The sequence below is a fragment of the Engystomops pustulosus genome, chromosome 7 (genome assembly GCF_040894005.1).
Source record: "Engystomops pustulosus chromosome 7, aEngPut4.maternal, whole genome shotgun sequence".
Taxonomy (NCBI): domain Eukaryota; kingdom Metazoa; phylum Chordata; class Amphibia; order Anura; family Leptodactylidae; genus Engystomops; species Engystomops pustulosus.
This window is the reverse complement of record NC_092417.1, coordinates 69,800,004-69,820,320: the sequence shown is the minus strand read 5'-3', so window position 1 is coordinate 69,820,320 and position 20,317 is coordinate 69,800,004. Positions and strand designations below refer to the sequence as shown.

At 41.7% G+C, this 20,317-nt stretch overlaps 1 protein-coding gene across 2 annotated transcripts in view; it reads left to right on the top strand.

Annotated features, from left to right (window-relative positions):
• The first annotated feature begins 13,696 nt into the window (after positions 1–13,696).
• Positions 13,697–20,317, top strand: part of SLC24A4 (solute carrier family 24 member 4) — a 73,899-nt gene continuing 67,278 nt past the window's right edge. Inside the window, exons 1-2 of one of the 2 annotated variants that reach the window (XM_072116542.1) lie at positions 13,697–14,035; positions 18,744–18,857. In XM_072116542.1, coding sequence (XP_071972643.1) covers positions 13,879–14,035; positions 18,744–18,857 — 271 coding nt within the window. In that variant the 5' untranslated portion in view covers positions 13,697–13,878. The remainder of the gene's footprint in view (positions 14,036–18,743; positions 18,858–20,317) is intronic. The other variant, XM_072116543.1, reaches the window with a different exon arrangement.

The following is a 20,317-nucleotide window of genomic DNA, read 5'->3' as shown; positions in this document are numbered from 1 at the left end:
TTGCCTAATAGAAATCCAACCCCTACTGAATTTTCCCACTTCGGCCTTTGCTATGGATATGTGCGCCACTAAGCGCAGAACACAGCGGTCGCAAGTCTCACTACAAATTGCTCAGAATTGGCAAGTACATGCACTGCAGAAACTACAGCCACCAGCAGATCAACCAGAAATCAAATATATAGAACGCTACTGTAGGCTTCAAGAAGCTGTTTGTATTCTCCTATGGCTATTTTCTAGCCAAGTATCAAAGGAAGCACACTACTATGCCAGATGAGATGACACTGAGTTATTGCCTAATAGAAATCCAACCCCTACTGAATTTTCCCACTTCGGCCTTTGCTATGGATATGTGCGCCACTAAGCGCAGAACACAGCGGTCGCAAGTCTCACTACAAATTGCTCAGAATTGGCAAGTACATGCACTGCAGAAACTACAGCCACCAGCAGATCAACCAGAAATCAAATATATAGAACGCTACTGTAGGCTTCAAGAAGCTGTTTGTATTCTCCTATGGCTATTTTCTAGCCAAGTATCAAAGGAAGCACACTACTATGCCAGATGAGATGACACTGAGTTATTGCCTAATAGAAATCCAACCCCTACTGAATTTTCCCACTTCGGCCTTTGCTATGGATATGTGCGCCACTAAGCGCAGAACACAGCGGTCGCAAGTCTCACTACAAATTGCTCAGAATTGGCAAGTACATGCACTGCAGAAACTACAGCCACCAGCAGATCAACCAGAAATCAAATATATAGAACGCTACTGTAGGCTTCAAGAAGCTGTTTGTATTCTCCTATGGCTATTTTCTAGCCAAGTATCAAAGGAAGCACACTACTATGCCAGATGAGATGACACTGAGTTATTGCCTAATAGAAATCCAACCCCTACTGAATTTTCCCACTTCGGCCTTTGCTATGGATATGTGCGCCACTAAGCGCAGAACACAGCGGTCGCAAGTCTCACTACAAATTGCTCAGAATTGGCAAGTACATGCACTGCAGAAACTACAGCCACCAGCAGATCAACCAGAAATCAAATATATAGAACGCTACTGTAGGCTTCAAGAAGCTGTTTGTATTCTCCTATGGCTATTTTCTAGCCAAGTATCAAAGGAAGCACACTACTATGCCAGATGAGATGACACTGAGTTAGTGCCTAATAGAAATCCAACCCCTACTGAATTTTCCCACTTCGGTCTTTGCTATGGATATGTGTGCCACTAAGAGCTAAACACAACGGTAGCAAGTCCCCCTGCTAATTCCTCACAAAATGGTAATAGATGCAAATTAAAATAAAAAAAGTAGAACGTTATTGTAGCCCTAAGAAGGGCTGTTGGGTTCTTTGAGAATCACTCCTGCCTAACAGTAAGCTAATAGAACACCCTAACGCTTTCCCTGACCAGCAGCAGCTCTCTCCCTAGCGGCATCCAGAGACAGAATGATCCGAGCAGCGCGGCCAGCGGCTAGTCTATCCCAGGGTCACCTGATCTGGCCAGCCAACCACTGCTATCGACGTGTAAGGGTACCACGTCATGCTGGGTGGAGTGCAGAGTCTCCTGGCTTGTGATTGGCTCTGTTTCTGGCCGCCAAAAAGCAAAACGGCGGGAGCTGCCATTTTCTCGAGCGGGCGAAGTATTCGTCCGAGTAACGAGCAGTTTCGAGTACCCTAATGCTCGACCGAGCATCAAGCTCGGACGAGCATGTTCGCTCATCTCTAATAGCTACACATACGACATTCACATATATTGTAGGTCACAAGTTATAGACATTCATTCCATTTTGGTCACACCTGATATAGAGCATGGGATTTTGTCAGTGACTTCTGCAGTCCTCCCCCTGCATGTAGTGGTCAGTGGACTCTTGAGCCCTCATTACTCATTCTCAGGACGCTTGCAGAATTTCACAGGTTGCTCTGCAGTATTTTCCATTACGGCTGGATATATTACGCTCTGACCTCTTGGTCTTCGAGAGGCATCACTTGATAGTATTATAAAATTCCTCAGCTTTCTATACTATGGATGATAAACCCAGTTGTAAGGATCTTGTTGCGGTGAGTATAAAATGGATTAAACAGAGCTGAGTGTATCCCTCCTCATCTACAGATGCAGTTGCACTTTCTTTGCCAGGGCTGAACATGTAAATGCATTCTACATGCAAGTGCAAACTACTGATCTCTATTATCAGATATTATTTTTCAGGTCCCTTCTTTTCGCTGTCAGTACACGTTCTTGATCTGTGACACAAAGGTTAAAATCCCAAAGCCGCCTTTTGGCTTGACTACCAGGGCTCTTCTGGATTTCAGAGTTCTGGTCCCTAGGGACTCTAACATCACATAAGAGGTTTGTCTGTCCATTCTAACCACTTTGCCTGTTAAAGACCTAGTTCTTAACCCCTTAAGGACGCAGCCATTTTACAGCTTAAGGCTCAGTCCCATTTTTTAGATTCTGACCTGCGTCTCTTTATATGGTTATAACTTTTGAACACTGTTACTTATCAAAGCAATTCTGAGATTGTTTTTTCCCCACATGTTGTACTTCATTTTAGTGGTAAAGTTTGGCTGATAAGTTTTGCGTTTATTTACAAAAAAAAGAAAAAAATGATGAATTTTTAGAAAAATTTTCCATTTTCGAAATTCAAAATCCCCGCGTTTTCAGGCAGATCGATTTACCACCTAAATAACTTGCAGAATATCATTTCCCATTTGTCTACTTTACATTTTCATAATTTTTGAAATGTTTGGATAATTTATTTTGACGTCACGCGGCCTACAAATCGAATAGCGATTTTCCGTATTTTCAGAATTGACTATTTTGGGGATAAATACTGTTTGAAATAAAATTTTAGATATTTAGCAACAAAAACCCCCTATATAACCAATCCATTTTCAAATCTGCACCCCTCAAACTATCAGAAACAGCATTTACAAAGATTGTTAACCCCTTGAGATCTTCATAGTAATTGAATCAAAATGGCGGTGAAATTTAGAATGGTCAAATTTTGTCGGTTATACGTTCATTTAGCCCTAAAATTTACACATTTCCAAAAGATAAAAAGAGAAAACTCACCATAAAATTTGTTCTACAATTTCTCCTGAGTGCAGCGACCCCCCACATGTGGACATTACTTGTGTTATGGGGGCACAGCGAGGCGCAGAAGGGAAGGAGCGCCCTGCAGCTGCCAGGATTTTAGTTTTCTCGTTGCCCCCTTTTGAAGGCTATAAAATTTTCGCTTTTCCGTTATTTGGGTCATGTGACGGCATTTTTTTTGCGGGATGAGATGCTTTTTCCAGTGTTACCATTTTGGGGTTGGTATCACCTATTGTTGAAAATTTAGGAACTTTTTTTGAGGTCATGAGTAGAAAAGCATCAATTCTGTACTGGATTTTTTACTTTTTTTTTTTTCGTGTTCACCGTATAGCCTAATAATCATGTTATCTTTATTCTATGGCTCGATACGATTACGGGGATACCAGACATGAATATTTTTTCTTATGTTTTACTAAATTTGCCAAATAAAACCCTAATGTGGGGAAAAATCTATCATTTTTGCATCGCCGTCTTCCAAGTGGCATAACATTGTTACGTTTTTGGCTACAGAGCTGGTTGATGGCTTGTTTTTTGCGGGACATGTTGTTCTTTGCAACAGTATCATTCTGGAGTACATATGTTTTGTTGATCACTTTTTATTGCATTTTTAGTGGGATATAATAGGTAAAAATCATAATCTGATTGCTTGTTCTTGATAATACTCTGCAATACTAATGTATTGCAGGGTATTATCAGTGCCAGCCTATGCAGATGCATAGGCTGACACTTTGCCTTTAAGATGACGTCACAGACGCCATCTTAAAGGCAATCCCTCCAGACTTCTCTGGGGTCCCGATCGGACCCCAGAGGTGCCAAAACAGCGATCGCCCCCCTCCCCCCAAAAACGGTGCGGGGGGTTGGGGGGGCGATCGTGGGGTAAAGACCCCCAGAAGGCATGTTAAATGCTGCGGTCGCGTTGACCGCGGCATTTAACGGGTTAAACACCCGCGATCGGAGCCCACTCCGACCGCGGGTGTTAGCCGGGGATGTCAGCGGTAGATTACCGCTGAAATCCCGCGGCTAACGATGCCGGTTCGGCTGCTGTGCAGCGCTGAACCGGCATCGTCTCTGCGCCGTAGCTGTACTGCGCTGAGCGCTAATCGTCGGAAGCTGCGCAGTACAGCTAGGGCGCGGAGCGCTAATGGGTTAAAAATGCTCCTAGTATCCTGTTATTTCTCTGCAATTCTCTTCTTGGTTCTGACTTGGCTACGGTGACTATTCTTCTATATTTGTATTGTATTGTATTCATTTATGTATTTTGCACTTTGGTGCAAGAAGGGAACATCGACTAGTTGTCCTTTACTGCCTAGGTAAGATAAAGTGGCAGGGACAGTAGTGAAGGAGGTTTAGTCTCAGGTGTCAGTCTGTGCACCGGTCTGCTCGCACAGCCTGCTTCCTATGTAAATAAAGGTAGGTTCTTGTATAATTCTGACACTTTCTGAGTGTAGGATCTCTGCATGCTGTCAATGAATATAAGCATTCTTCCTTAAATCCCAAGACTATAATCCTGTCCTGATGTGACGCAGACAGGTGAGGATTAGGGTTCCTCAACTTTCCGCACACCATCGTAGTAGAAGCAGCACGTCCACATTCCCCAGCAATATTCCAGCTCAGAATGTTTACATTACACGTTCAGAGATGGCTGGAAATATGTTCTCATGGAAACGATCTGGCAAGGAATGAAATCCACATAAACACAATTGTGTCAATAAACAGAAATTTAAGACTTTACATGAGCGGGCAGAGATTTTTTATTTATTTATTTTACAAATAAAAAAACTTATAACCTTGTAATATGAGGAAAAAAAGGACACAACATGAACCATGGTCCTTGTGCAGGTACATCATGTGAGTGATGAAGATTAATTCATACATTATGGCAATCCACATATAATGTTCCCTATATACTGTTTATACAGTGGGTATGGAAAGTATTCAGATCCCTTTAAATTTTTCACCTTTTTTTATTGCAGCCAATGGGTAAGACTTTGGCTGTTGATCTTACCCATTGTTCTTTTTTCTGCTCAATAATGTACACTCTACCCCAGAGGCGTAGCTAGCAGGTCAGCATAGAGGAACAAAACTCACCCAAGTGGGCTCCCAACTTAATGGTGTACCGTATTCCACCATACAGTGACCATATAGTGGTAAATACTGGTTCTCCTCAGGCCTCCATATTAATATTCATATTATAGAACAACATAGTAACTTATAGAAGACATCTCTGTACTCATTCCTGTTACAATACACATTTCCTGTCTCTTTCGTATCACCAGTGCCGCCCTGACTTCTCTTGGAATTGTTAGAGAGAACCTGTCAGTTAGATGCAGGATACTAAAACGCCCACAGGTCCTTATGGGCGTTTATACTTATCCAGATGTGAGTCTGATAAGGCACAGAGGACTGGTATATGGAGCTCTCGCTCCTCCTTTCTCAATGCTTCACTAAAGCTGGACGCTCCAGCTAAGTAGTACATGCTGCATATTTGTCCCCCTTAAACTTTTCTACCTTTTGCCACATTTCAGGCTTCAAATATAAAGATATAAAATAATAATTTTTCGGTGAAGAATCAAAATAGGACACAATTGTGAAGTAGAATTACACATATTGGCTATTTTAAACTATATTCTTTTTAGACAATTACAGAACGCACAGTTTCTGAGAGGTGCAGGAAGTGATTTAAAATTGTCCACACAACTTCCGGATATGGCACAACAATAAATTACAACCCTGAATAGCTATAAGATTCCTCTCACTAGCCTCAGTGAAACAGAACCTTATCAACCCAATTAAGCTGCCACCAGTTCTCCTTTAATATAAGCCCGGTCCGTAACGGAATTATATAGGGTGAGGAACCAACCCGGTAGCATGTATATAACAGAGACACGGACATTGGGGTTCGGGGATCGAGATAAAAGAGCAACACAGGTTAAATCTTATATTTAACTGCCTTAAAGGGGTATTCCCATGAATTTGTACTCAGCATAACAAAATATAACATTCTCTAATTCACTGTTATTAATAAAAATGCAGCATTTCACAGATATAAGTCCAACCTGTCTCTATCCGTACACAATTTCAGTTTCCCCTAGACACAACTTCTGACTTAGGGTCAGGTGGCGCCCATCTTGGATTTTTGTGTGAGATCATGCAGATGAGATTTCTGTCTGTGCTGTGTTGATGTAGCCAGGCCCCCTGCCCGGAGCTCAGAGACACTCACTAATCAAATCCTGTCAGCACATGGTGAGCAGAGAGAGAGGCTGCAAACTACAAGCGACAAGGACACAAGTGATCCGGGGGAAGGGGGAGGCAGGCACATATCTGTGAGATGTAGCAGTGCTCACAGTGTAACACTGTAATGGTCTGTCAGCCTGTATCTGCCTCTGTGTAATCATCTCATGCACCTCTCATCATGTGTCGGTGTGTTAGTACAATGTCAGAAGCCAGATGAAAGGGCATATAAACCCTGTACCCTGATATTGTGACCACATTGTCACCCCACAGATGTTGATGGAAAATACAGTAATGTGTCTGCTTAGTGAGGCCCCGTCCACACTCCACGTCCACACTGAGCAGCATAGTGAGTGATAGGAGCTAAAACAGCAATAAAACTGAGAAAATTGTAAAGTAAGGGGTTAAATGATCTTTATTGTGTTAACATCACTAGGGGATTGAGATGTAAGAATTTTCTTTTGTGGGAAAACCCATTTAAAGGTTAACCTCAGTGAGGGTGCTGTCACATGTTTTAGGATTAGTTTTGTTAATTTCAAAGGTGAAATACATGAACTGAACGGAATTTGATATTGAAGGAGAAACCTGTTTAACAAATGTCATTTACCTGTTGATTTGATGTCTTTCACTTGCTAAAATAATAAATTGCACCTAAAACCAACCCAAAACTAAGGGATATGGATGGCTTGATGAACAGGATAATGGGGCGCATTTACTTACATGGTCCATTCGCGATCCCGTGGCACGTTGTCTGACGCTGATTCGGGTCTGCCGGGATTCACTAAGGTCCATGCACCTGATATCCACTAGGTGTTGCTGCTGCGCTGAAGTCCGCCGGAGTTCACCTTCTTCGTCCCAGTGTATGTAAGTGCTATTCTTGCGACACCAATTTTTTAAAAAATTCTGCGGTTTTTCCAAATCCGTCAGGTTTTTTGACGGCCACGCCCTCCGATTTCTGTCGCTTGAAAGCTGGCACTGATGCACCACAATCCGATCGTGTGCGCCAAAATCCCGACAAAAATACGCGATTTGGACCCTTAGTAAATGGGCCCCAATATCTGTCATGTGGATCTCCCTTGTTCATCACACAGCTCAAGCTCAGGAAGGTCGGATGGAGAGCGTTTGTGAACAGCAGTTTTCACCTCTTTCCACAGATTCTCGATTGGATTCAGGCCTGGACTGTGACTTGGCCATTCTAACTTCAGGATATGTTTATTTGTGTACCTTCCATTTTAGATTTTGCTGTTGTTTAGGATCATTGTGTTGTTGGAATGTAAATCTCCCTCCCAGTCTCAGGTCTTTTGCAGACTCTAACAGGTTTTCTTCCAGAATGGTCCTGTATTTGGCTCCATCCACATTCCCATCAATTATAACCATCTTCCCTGTCCCTACTGAAGAAAAGCCCACACCATGATGCTGCCACCACCATGTGTGACAGTGGGGACGATGTGTTCAGGGTGATGAGCTATGTTGCCAAAAAGTTTCATTTCAACAGACAGAGCACCTTTTTCCACATGTTTGGTGTCTCCTGGGTGGCTGGTGGCAAACTTTAAACTATACTGATTATGGACATCTTTGAAAAATGGCTTCTTCTTGCCACTCTTCCATAAAGGGCAGATTTGTGCAGTGTACGGCTGATTGTTGTCCTATGGACAGACTCTCCCACTTCAGCTGTAGATCTCTGCAGTTCATCCAGAGTGATCATGGGCCTCTTGGCTGCATCTCTGATCAGTCTTCTCCTTGTATGAGATAGGTTTAGAGGGACGACCAGGTTTTGGTAGATTTGCAGTGGTCTGATACTCCTTCCATTTCAATATGATCGCTCAGTGCTCATTGGGATGTTGGCTCTAAAGTTTGTGAAATATTTTTGTTTCCAAATCCGGCTTTAACCCCCTTAACGGCGTGCGCTATAATAATACGGCACGCATTGAAGCGGGTACATGGAGAGGACTCATGGGATGAGCCCTCTCCATAGCCGGTAAGTCTTTGCTGCAGATTGCAGCAAAGACTTAACGGTAACAACCGCGATCGCCGCCATCTTGCCGAAGATCATTGCTCCCCGTGACGTCATCGGGGAGCAGCGATCTGTTGCTATGAGGCTGTCTCATTTTAACCAGTTCATTACAATGTGCTAATTGCACATTGTAATGGCTGAGGAAGAAAATCCCCATATACTGCCATACTGTAGTATGGAAGTATATGGTAGGATCAATCAGACAACCTAGGGTTAAAGTCCCCTTGAAAGTCTGAAAAATAAAAAAAGTTAAAAAAAAATTAATAATAAACAGAAGTCATATAAATAAACAGTAATAATCATAAACACATTAGGTATCACTGTGTTCGATCTATCAAAATATAATGACGGTTTTTCACTGCGTTTAATCCCATAATGGAAAATAGCGCCCACAGCTCTGTACACCAAAGTATGAAAAAGTTATTAGCGTTACAAGAGCACAAAATAAAAAAAAAAATTGTACAGGAGGTTTAGTTTTTGTAAACGTACAAAAACATTATAAAACCTATACAAATTTAGTATCTCCATGATCGTACTGACCCAAAGAATAAAGTAGACATGTTGTTTGGGGCGCACAGTGAAAGATGTAAAATCCAAGCCCACAAGAAATGCTGTGCCCAACTCATTGGGAGTAGTAGTACAGTGTTGTGCCCATATATAGAGAGGATGGGAGAAGTAGTACAGTGATGTACCCATATAAATAGAGGATGGGAGTAGTAGTACAGTGATGTGCCCATATGCAGGGCATTAGTAGTCATGCAGTGCTTTGTCAATATATATACAGGATGGGAGTAGTAGTAGAGTACTGTGCCCACATAGAAGATGGGAGTAGTGGTGCAATGCTGTGCCCATATATATAGAGGATGGGAGTAGTAGTAAAGTGTTGTTCCCATATAAATGCAGGGTACAAGTAGTAATGCAGTGATGTGCCCATACATATATACAAAATGGGAGTAGTAGTACAGTGATGTGCCCATATATACAGAGGATGAGAGGAGTATTACAATACTGGGCCCATAAATATAGACAATGGAAGTAATAGTGCAGTGCCCATATATAGAGAGAATGGGAGTAGTAGTACAGTACTGTTCCCATATAAATACACACACAGACACACAGAAAACATACTATTTACCTGACACCTGTCCTTACTTCACCCTCAGCAGTGCCACACAACCAGGACCTGCGAATGACGTCATCTCACAGGTCCGGGAAGGTCAATAGGAATAGACGTATGTTGAGAGCCATCAAACATGTATCATTAAAGATAGTAGGGCTGTCCCTGCATACAGCCCTAACAGTGTTCATCCGTGTGGGTCCCTCAAAGCCACCAAACCCCCCAACCCCACCCGGTAGCTACGCCTCTGCTGCACCCCATCTTGACACAAAATAAACAGAAATGTAGATATTTTGCTAATTTATTAAACAAGAAAGACTAAAATAACACATTATCATAAGTATTCAGACCCTTTGCTCAGTAGTGAGTAGAAGCAGCTTTTGAGCTAGTACAGACATGAGTCTTCTTGGGAATGATGAAGTTTTTCACAACTGGATTTGGGGAACAATTGTCATTTTTCCTTGCAGATCCTCTCACATTCCCTCATATTTGATGGTGAACATTGGTGGAAGCTATTTTCAAGTCTCAAGTAGCAGAAAAACACCCCCCATAGCATTATGCTGCCACCACCATGAGTGACTGTTGGGCTGGTGATGAGCAGTGCAAGGTTTTTCCCACACGTACCACTTAGAATTAACACCACAGAGTTCAATCTTCATTTCATCAGACCAGAGAATCTCATAGTCTGGGATTCCTTCATGTGTTTTTTTGCAAACCATATGCAGGCTTTCATATGTCTTGCACTGAGGAGAGGTTTCCAATAGCACACTCTGTCATGAAGCCTCGACTGATGGAAGGCTGCAGTTATAGTTGACTTTCTCCCATCTTCCTACTGCATCTATGGAGCTCAGCCACAGTGATCTTGGTATTCTTCTTTATATCTCTCACCAAGGCTCTTATCCCGCGATTGCTTAGATTGGCTGGGTCAAGCCAGGTCGAGGAAGAGTTGTGGTCGTCCCAAACTTCTTCCTTTTAAGGATTATGGAGGCCACTGTTCTATTAGGAACCTTGACTGCTTCAGAAATTCCTTTGTAACCTTGGCCAGATCTGTACCTTGCCACAATTCTGTCTCTGAGGTCCTTGGGCAGTTCCTTGGACCTCATAATTCTCATGTGCTCTGACCTGAACTGTGAGCTGTAAGGTTTTATATAGACAGATGTTTGCCTTTCCTAATCAAGTTGAATTAGTCTAATTAAACACAGGTGGACTACATTCTACACGTAGAATCATCTCAAGAAGTATCAGAAAGAAATGGACATCATGTGAGTTAAACTACATATACTATGAGTTCTCCCATAATTCATTGTTCTTCATCTGGAATCTTCCTGCTCCATGAACAGAATGCTAGAAGATCAAGTAAAGACTGTTACACATAAAGGAGTAAGAGAAAATGAAAGCAACTTACTACCTGCAGGAGTATACACAGTTCAGGGTTTATAGAAAGCTTGATAACAATGCCTGTGGATATGCAAGAGTTAAGGTATTCAGGGAATTTCTTTTCTCTTTCATTTTACGGGTACATTAACTGGATGGTATGGGGGTTTATAAATATCTCCAGGTGATAAAACGTAGGGGGATGTTCTGTAGAGCACAACTGCAATCAATAATGATATTCGTTATATTTATTAAAATAGATTATGGGGTGGGTGGGAGAAAGAGTCTGCTGAAACATATCTATTTCAGGTAGATCTATAGAGATGGATATAGATCAGAACAAAGTTCTGCAGCTTGGTGTGGTATAAAAATATGTAGCATATATCACTATGTATCAGTCAGAAGGTAGAAGACAGATTAATATATTTTAGAAGATAAATGTAATAATTGGGAGAATATATTCATATGCATCTATGAAGGTAGCGGAACAATCGCATTGTTATACACATGAGATCAATGGTGTAATAATCTGCAGATTGTACCAATATGCATTAGTCCTGATGTAGAGGTCAACATCTGTGCCATCTGCCCTGGGGCACATTTTTTAGTCATTATGGCCCATTCAGACCTTTGTGCTGCAGGGTAGACCCTTCCTCATCACATGATGCAGTGGAGGTCTGTAGACATGGGTGACTGCTATGAGTGCACTTGTAGCCCTGGACAAAATGAACAATCAGCTGGTTGTTAGAAGCGGCGATGTCTTGGCCTCTCGCGGTATGTGAAGAGTTTCCACTAATTCCGTCGTCTTGTGGAAATCACAAGGAAAGCATTATGGAAACCTATAAAAACAAAGCATCAACAAAAGAAGGCAGACAGAGGAAAACAGCTTGGAACGCAACCCTGTCCTGTGTCCTCACTACAAATACAGCTTCATCCACGACTACAGCTACACCCAGAGGCGTCATGTGTCATGTGCAGGACATTACCTGCTTCCGCAGATTAATAACAGATCTATTCAGCTACTGAAGGAAATCTACCACCGGATTTTGCCTTTATTAACCATTCATGATGCTGGGCATGTGTTTATTTAGGAGCTCTGCTCCTGTACTTTACTTATATACAGGTAGCTCCCAGGTTACGTACAAGATAGATTCTTTAGTTGTGTTCTTTACTTGAATTTGTATGTAAGTCCGAATTGGTATATTTTATAATTGTAACTCCAGAAAAAAAATTGTCCCTGTGACAATTGTATTTTCCAAATGTTCTGCTCCCATGGGAACAAGGAATCATTAGACACCTAAGTCACACATTAGTAATGCAACACTAGTGCACTGGGGGGGGGGGAGGGGGGGGGTGGATATTAAATATGCGCTTCCAGAGAAACGCATGCAATCGATAACAAGACCCCGCTATCTTGTATTTTTTAAATGCACAGTGATAACTCTATGAGTATAGATAATGTAGTGGATGATACCTGCAGTCCTATGTAACACCACAGACAAGGCACAGTGATAACTCTATGAGTATAGATAATGTAGTGGATGATACCTGCAGTCCTATGTAACACCACAGACAAGGCACAGTGATAACTCTCTGAGTATAGACAATGTAGTAAAAGATACCTGCAGTCCTATGTAACACCACAGATAACGCACAGTGATAACTCTCTGAGTACATGTAAGCCCAGTTCACACTACCGTTTAAATCTCCGCTCCTAATCTCCGTTTAAAAAAGGAAAGAAAGGAGGTTTAATGCACTTAACACTTAGGCAGTGATCCATATTGCAGGCATTTTTTTGACAGAAAAAAGCAAATGTATAATGGATGTTACAATTTTTACATTGAAGTCAATGGGGGAAAGATAGTTAGACAAGGTGTCAGTATTTTCTAATCAGTTGTCTTAAATAGAGAGATAGAGATACATAGAGAGAACTAGTAAATCTATATATATTATAATAGATAAATGTGAGAAAACAGGTGATATGCTGAGTTTGGGTGGGTTTCATCCAGGTCCTCCGGTTTCCTCTCACACTCCAATAACATACTGGTAGGTTGATTATATTGTGAGTCCCATGGGGTCAGGGACTGATCTGACAAACTCTGTGCAGTGCTGCGTAATCTGTGTGCGCTATATAAAAAAAAGGAATTATTATATAGACATGACATATAGATTGATTATTTTGTATAAATGTTAGACATGGACAGTAACTGATGTCTTCAGATAATGTTCAGTTTATTTATCATTCGTTTTTTCGGAAACGGAAATGCTGACAGTAGTGTGAACTTAGCCTAATGTAGATATTACCTGGAGTCCTATGTCACGCCACATATGACACACACTGATAACTCTTGGCTGTGTAAACTTTACCCCTTTGGGATATATTCACATGTTCGATTTTTGCTGCAGGAAAATCCTGTTCAGATTTTGCATTAAACCATGGCGGGTTTGTATATTCAAGGAATTTATGCGTATAATGCACAGATTATATGGTTTGTTGCTCCTTTCTTTACAACAGAACTGATTGGAAAGAACTATGATTAAAATCAGACCAAACTAAGATAAATCTTTTACAATGTTCAGTGTCCGATTTGACACTTTCTGGAGTGCAACTAGTCTGTAGCCTGAGTGAAGATGTGACAGGGAACCCTCTAATGTAGCCAGGGAACCCTCTAATGTAGTCAGGGCACCATCTAATGTAGCCAGGGAAACACCTCTAGCTCCATGCACTCTGTCTCTTTATTAAATCATATCATTTCACTTGGGAATGAACCCTTTGCAGAGCTCCAGATGAGGGCAGCAGGTAGAGGAGCTGTGCTCCGTGTGATGGCACTAGTGTGGCAGGGTAAGTTTCCTCCAGTGATTGGCAGGGAGGTGGGTGAGGAGGAGGGATCAGTGTGCAGGAGAGCAGCCTGAGGAGCAGTCAGTCCCCCTGTGCTGGGCTGCCATGCTGTGTGGGACCCTGCGCTGCACCTTGCGTCCATCCAGCACCCAGCTGCCTTAGGGGGTCTCATCAGCTCTCTGCACCCCACACCCTGCTGCAGCAGCCGGGGACATGACGGGCTGGGGAGGGTGGACATGCAGCCAAGCCGGGACCCAGCTCCTGAGAATGGGCAAGAGGAAGAGGAGGGAGAGGATGCTCCAGCAGGGCGCCTTCATCTGCTGCCTCCTGTTCGCGGTGTGGTGCCTGGCTGGCATACTGCAAGGACCAGGTGAGTGCCAGCATCGTCTAGCCTAATAACATGTCACTACTAGTGTCACAGGCTGCTGCCAGTGCTGGGGAATCCCGGGATTCTGCTATATTGTATTAGTATCGTACAGATCTGATTGTATGAAATCTGACCGATGAGGTCTGCCACTGCTAGAAATGAGGGATTACTCGGTAGCAGAAGAGATTGGGACACAGTGTTCTGTGCTGGTGTCTAGTGACAGATGGTGGAATAGGTGGAAGATCCCAGTACAACCACCCCCATCAGACAGAATCATTCACTATCTGGATGCTCATTTTAGTACAATTCAGGGGACTGAATGTTTGAAACCATTAAGCTAATTATATAGGTAAGATTCTAATCTATAGGACAGATATTATAGAGGATGACTGTGGAAGTCTGTGATCTTATAGCTGCTGATTTCCCAAAAGATGGACACTAGAGAGAAATCGCTAGCTAGTGCCAACAAATCAGATCTTTAAATACGACCTTTAAATCGCCATATTGACTGGATTTCCCTTTAATAAACTGTTCTTGGTCACAGGTGGCACAGTTAGGTCTATGGTCAGTCGTGGTAAGGAGGGTTCTGGAAGTTTGGGGTGAGTGAGTTGTACGTGGGCATTACCCCCGCTACTCTCTGTTTTAGCTTTGTGATCCAGCCATCATCTTCATCACCAGAATGGATTAGAAAGGTGATGACCTTTAAGCTAAATGTGAATGATGCTAGTTGTTGAGTGTTGTCACCCCCCAACTACAGCTAGTGTTTCTAAGCAACAGCCTCAACTTATTTATATACCACATCTATAAAAAAAACTGTAAAACAACCACATCACCATAAATAAAGATACACTTTCTTTTCAGACATTGTGCATGCAGGAAAAGCTGAGTGGCAGCTATTATGGTGTTCCTTGATCACTCAGCTTTCCTAGATTCTTAAATAGAAACTTTGCTTTGCTATACCATGGTATATCTCATTCAGGCTAAGCTGGATAACAACTTCTTTAGGGACTTTAATGGCCATATAAGGTCTTCACCCAGCTTTTCCAGAAGTAGGTGAAACTGACCAACATGTAAGTTTGTAGATTCTATAGCGTATTCTATAACCATATTGAAGTTGGAGGGGTGTTCCTTTTCTGTGCAGGGCATATCTCCACAGATGAGTTCAGACATCAGAGGTTTCCCTCTGATGTCCCTGCCGTTTGACCTTTTGGTTACGTAAAGGAGATTGTCATCTGAGTAATGCTATGTTAAAGTCATAGCTAGGCCCTCCCGCCGCACACTAGGCAGGATTAACCTTGCGGCTTTGTTTCAAAAATAAACTCAAAGAAGAATCAATTTGTAGCAATCTGAATCAACCTGAGGAGGAGGCCGCCATTTCTTCCAAGAATGTGCAAGAAACCATAGGGGATAGAGCTGTTATAAGCCTCAAACCTGGTGATTTACCACAGGGAATTTCCTTATCTGCTCAGTGAGGTCCCATGTTTTCAGTGAATTCATAAGAGCCATTCTAATTTTAATAATGTGGTTTCTTGTCATGTATAACTCAGGGCCATATTATACCTCATAACCTTCACTCCTCTACAGACAGTGTCATTTGGGTGCTACTCAGCTTTTCAAGATTACTGAATCTTTTAACGTTCAGTTTTTCAAATGCAGTTTTCAAAGCCAAAAGCAGGTGTGGATCACAATGGGTGAAAGTACATAATTGAGAGGTGCCTTTTTTTCACTCCACTCCTGGTTTCGACATTGAAAAATGCTTCTTAAAAACTGAGCGTGTGGAATGCCAAAAAACTGATCACGGAAAAGTTTGCATTCTTTTTGGAACAGTATGAATGGTCATATTGGTTACTACTCAGCTTTCCGAGAAACAGATAAACAATACAAATGTTTAATAGAATATCAAGGTTAGCTTAGTAACATCTGGGGAAGCTGACAACACAACAATTATCATTACGACTGAAATGCAAATCTGCCTTATTATTTAACAGTATAATCCCATATGGGATGTATCACTGCATAACAAGGCACATTTTCCGTTCAGGTGTGTGGGAATGCTGGGTGAAAAACAGCTATCTGAGAAGCAGAAGTAAGACTTAATAGTGTTCCTGTGGGCAGTTATCATCCACATCTACAATGTTATGATGAGGTTTCTCTCTTCCTGAAGCTGCTGCGGCTCTACAGTTTCTTCTTGTCCCTTTGAGATTTTTTCATTTTTTAATCAAGAAGCATGTGTTAATTTCTCTTAATTAAAATCGGTAAATGTCATGTGACTCAGCACTGTGTGTTATGAGAAGGCCCAGTGACGTGTTCTAGGGTCTATTGATGCACTGTTGTGCGCAGGGGATTCACATGACTCCTTTTAAAAAAAATACTGAATCACGGCTTAAAGGGCCAGTTCACTGTTATGTAAATGTGACTTTCTTAATATGAAATATTCTGCTTTTATGGCTCCATTACTCACCATTTATAACATTTTTGCTTCCCTCTCAGTAAGTATAAGTTCTGACCTAGTACTGCTCACTTTAGATTTTGACTAGGCATCAGCAACAGCATTCTTTTTTGAGCCAAACTAAACAAGAGCATAACTCCAATTCATTTTGGATTCAGCAGGACAGTCCCAGATTTGGGTGCTCTCCTGCTGTTCTGCTGCTCTAGATGTCCCAACTTTACTTAAAAGATAAATTACAAATGGAGCAGGAAGCCGCTAGCTCCCAACTCTACCCGTCTGTGGCACTTCTGTTATCGTCTCTAAGGCTACATTCACACGTTGCATTTACACTGTAATTAACACCATGTTAATACGGTTTAAACGCACACAATGTAATGATACCATTGTGCCACAAGGGACACCATTATACAGCATTATAGAGGAGGGTGAGCAGTGTGGAGACCACAAGGGATGGGGGGGGGGGCAATATAGAGTATGGGGGACACAAAAGGAGGGTATTATACAGTGTGAGGGCTACTTATAGATGGTGTTATAAAGTGAAAAGAGCCCTTAAACTATACAGGAAATAGGCATTAAACTATATACAGGATATGGCATTAAACAGTGTAGGGGCCCAAGTGGAATGGATTTTACTATATGAGGTTCACAGCAGGAGGCATTATACATTAGGGGCTACAAGCGACAGTAATTATACATTTTGTGGTTCTAAAAAGGAGGGTATTATACAGTATGAGGGTCACTAGAAGGAGGCGTTATACAGTGTGACGCAAGAGGGGCGTTATACAAAATAGGGGCCACAGGGGGGCATTATGTAGTGTAGGGGACACAAGAGAAAAGCATTTTACAATATGAGGAGCATCATTTAATGTCAGGGGGCATTATACTTTATAGTTAACTTATTTAAATATACTACAACCTCTTCCTCACTCATATGAAGTACACTTTTTCCAATGCAGGCAGATTCCGTGTAGTTGCCCTGGTTGTTTGGTTAGGTAACAGAATTTTTTCTCTTAATTTGGATCTAATGCACCAAAGACATGACAAATGCAATTGTGACGCCATGTTCCTCTCTCATGGCGGATGCTTAGTCACAACTGCCAAGGCTGAAAACGCATTGCACAGGCTTCACCTCAACATTAACTTTTAGAGAGGAAAGAATCCTTTATATTATATCAAAAGCATCAACTCAACATAATGGCGCAACAAAATGAGCTGATAAACTGCAGATTGACCGCAAGGCATTAAGAGTATGACAAGCGGCTGCTCACAAAGCTGGAAACAGCTGACTGCGGGAATTAGCACAGTTTTCTATTCCTCAGAGTCAGTGACATTGTGAACAAGCTAATCCCCACTAATCTTTAAATCCTAATTTTTTCCTAAAAACAAAAAAAAATCCAGTTTGGTATCCTCCCACAGCGGTGTACTGCTCTGTACATCCGTCATATTGACCATTATTACATAAATGTTGATAGTTTGGAATATACCGGTAATTAGAATTTATGCAGCATTATAGAATTTTCCAGAATATTATAACACCCAGTTTTTTCAGGCTCCTGAATGGCAAATCTGGCACTATAGATTGTATAACGGCTGTGAATGGCAAACCTGGACACCACTTAAAAAAATAAAGTTTTAAAGTTTATTTCAGAAATATTACGGTACATTTAAAGTAAGGGTCGTTTGTGTGCATCTGAAAAGTTTTCTTTAGTTTTGTTTCTATGTCTACAAAAAAAACTGAAGGTTTGGATGATAAGATTGAAGTGAAAAAAACTGACCTGTCATCAGTTTTTTTTGTGGACCCATAGACTTCTGTTGCCTTGCTCGATCCGCATCAGTGAAAATCAATGGACATGTTTCAAAATTCTTTCCACGGACAAAGGATCAGTGAAAAAATAAGCTAATCTAAAAACACCCATTTCACACATTGGGGGATTTATTAATTTTGTTGCAACCTCGACAGTCGGCATCTGAGATCCGACGACGGAAAGCATAGCCCGATGTATTAAAGTAGCGCACGGCTGTAGGTAATTAATGCACAGACGGAACCAATCACTCGGGCGCCATAATAATGCCGACACAAATGAGATGAGACTTTTGCGCCTAAAAAGAAATGCGTTCCCAACACTTTTTTGGCGCATATACGATACTACATCTGCCCCAATGGCATCCATGGAAATCACTGAACCATGGATGTGAAAAACAACGCCAATGTGAAAGAGTCCTAAGAGTGAGGCGTTCATGAGATGTATCACTGTGTTTCAGGACGAGGAAGATCTTCAAAAGACCGCACAGCAGCATCAAGCTCCTTTATATGGCGGCACCGTAAACTTATGGCATCAGGCAATGGATCCATAGAGAAGAATTGCACTGAACCAGGTCAGTACAAAATATCAGTCAGATGATATACAATTGGTGACTGTATGAAATAATTGCATGCACTTAGGTTCATCATGATGAACTACTCTGGTCTCATCCAAAATTTCGGTATAGTAGATGCCTCATTACTGTTGCTTTTATTGATCTAAATTGTGATATGTCTCACATAAAGCCAGCAAGTTAGTGCAGTAAATATTTATTAAAGGGAACCTGACAACAATTATTGACTAAATAAACCATCAAGCATCTTAACACCATACAGATCAAGTTTGATTCACAGTGTTGTGGCATCATCCAGAAAATCAAATTTGAAGTGATATATATATATATATATATATATATATATATATATATATATTGATGGACTTGCATCCACAGTGTTGGGAAGACGTTCAAAGTCAGGGAGAGCTTGACTTTATGCAACCAATTTAATGTACATCTAACTCCATTATCTGGATGGTTTGTAGCTGCTTGACATCACGCTGATAGTGGTTTGACATGCTTTGACTTAAAGGTAGAGATTCCCTTTAAATTCCTGATATTTGCATTGGTGATACCAATCTTGTGTAAGGGTATTAAAGTACAGTGGAGTCATAAAATATACATTATACAGGAATAAATCTATAACTTCTGCTGCCTCTCCTCTCAGATTGCATGTTCCTGTACTACAAGATTTGAAAGAGAACGTTACCTGCCGTGGGCTAAAGAAGTTCTGACAGTCAGTCACAGGGTGCAGGGAGAAATACCTGATATTAGGACAGATTTAGGGACACATTTAGGGACACATTTAGGGACACATTTACTAAGCTCTGTGCGCCAGTTTTCTTGTGCAAACTGCTTGCACAGGTATTTAAGAAGGGTCTGCACCACCTATGTGATGCACACAACTCATTTGTTGCGTGGCTGCACTATTCTTCATGCAACACAAATGTCTGCACGTAAAGGGCTCAGTCGGTCCGTGCGCCAGATTTAACATGGCAAGTCTGACAGAATTGTGTCGCACACCCCATGTTAAAGGTGCACCAAAAAAAAAGTGGTGCACTCTATTTGGGCAGTGCAGGGGGCACTAGATTCATGAAGAATGAGCGCCACAAATTCTGAATCTGGCGCCCTCTGCACATGAAATAGGCAAACTGCCCTTAGTGAAATTATATATTTGTACACAAATAAACATTTGCATTCTGCTATGTCAGTGTGAGCCGGATGGTTCTTGTGTTCTCCTCCAGTACAGTGCACTAAATGTCTGTCCTTCCCTTTACATTTGCATATGAATTAATAATAGCCTATTTTATATTTTTGTAACCAATTGTCTGAAGTCTGGCATTTTTTGTAGGGTATATATCAGTGGTGGCTAACCTATGGCACTGGTGCCAGAGGTGGCACTCAGAGCCCTTTCTGAGGGCACCCAGGCCATCAACAGAGTGGAGTCCAGATATCTTCCTGCAGTTCCAGACAGCCCA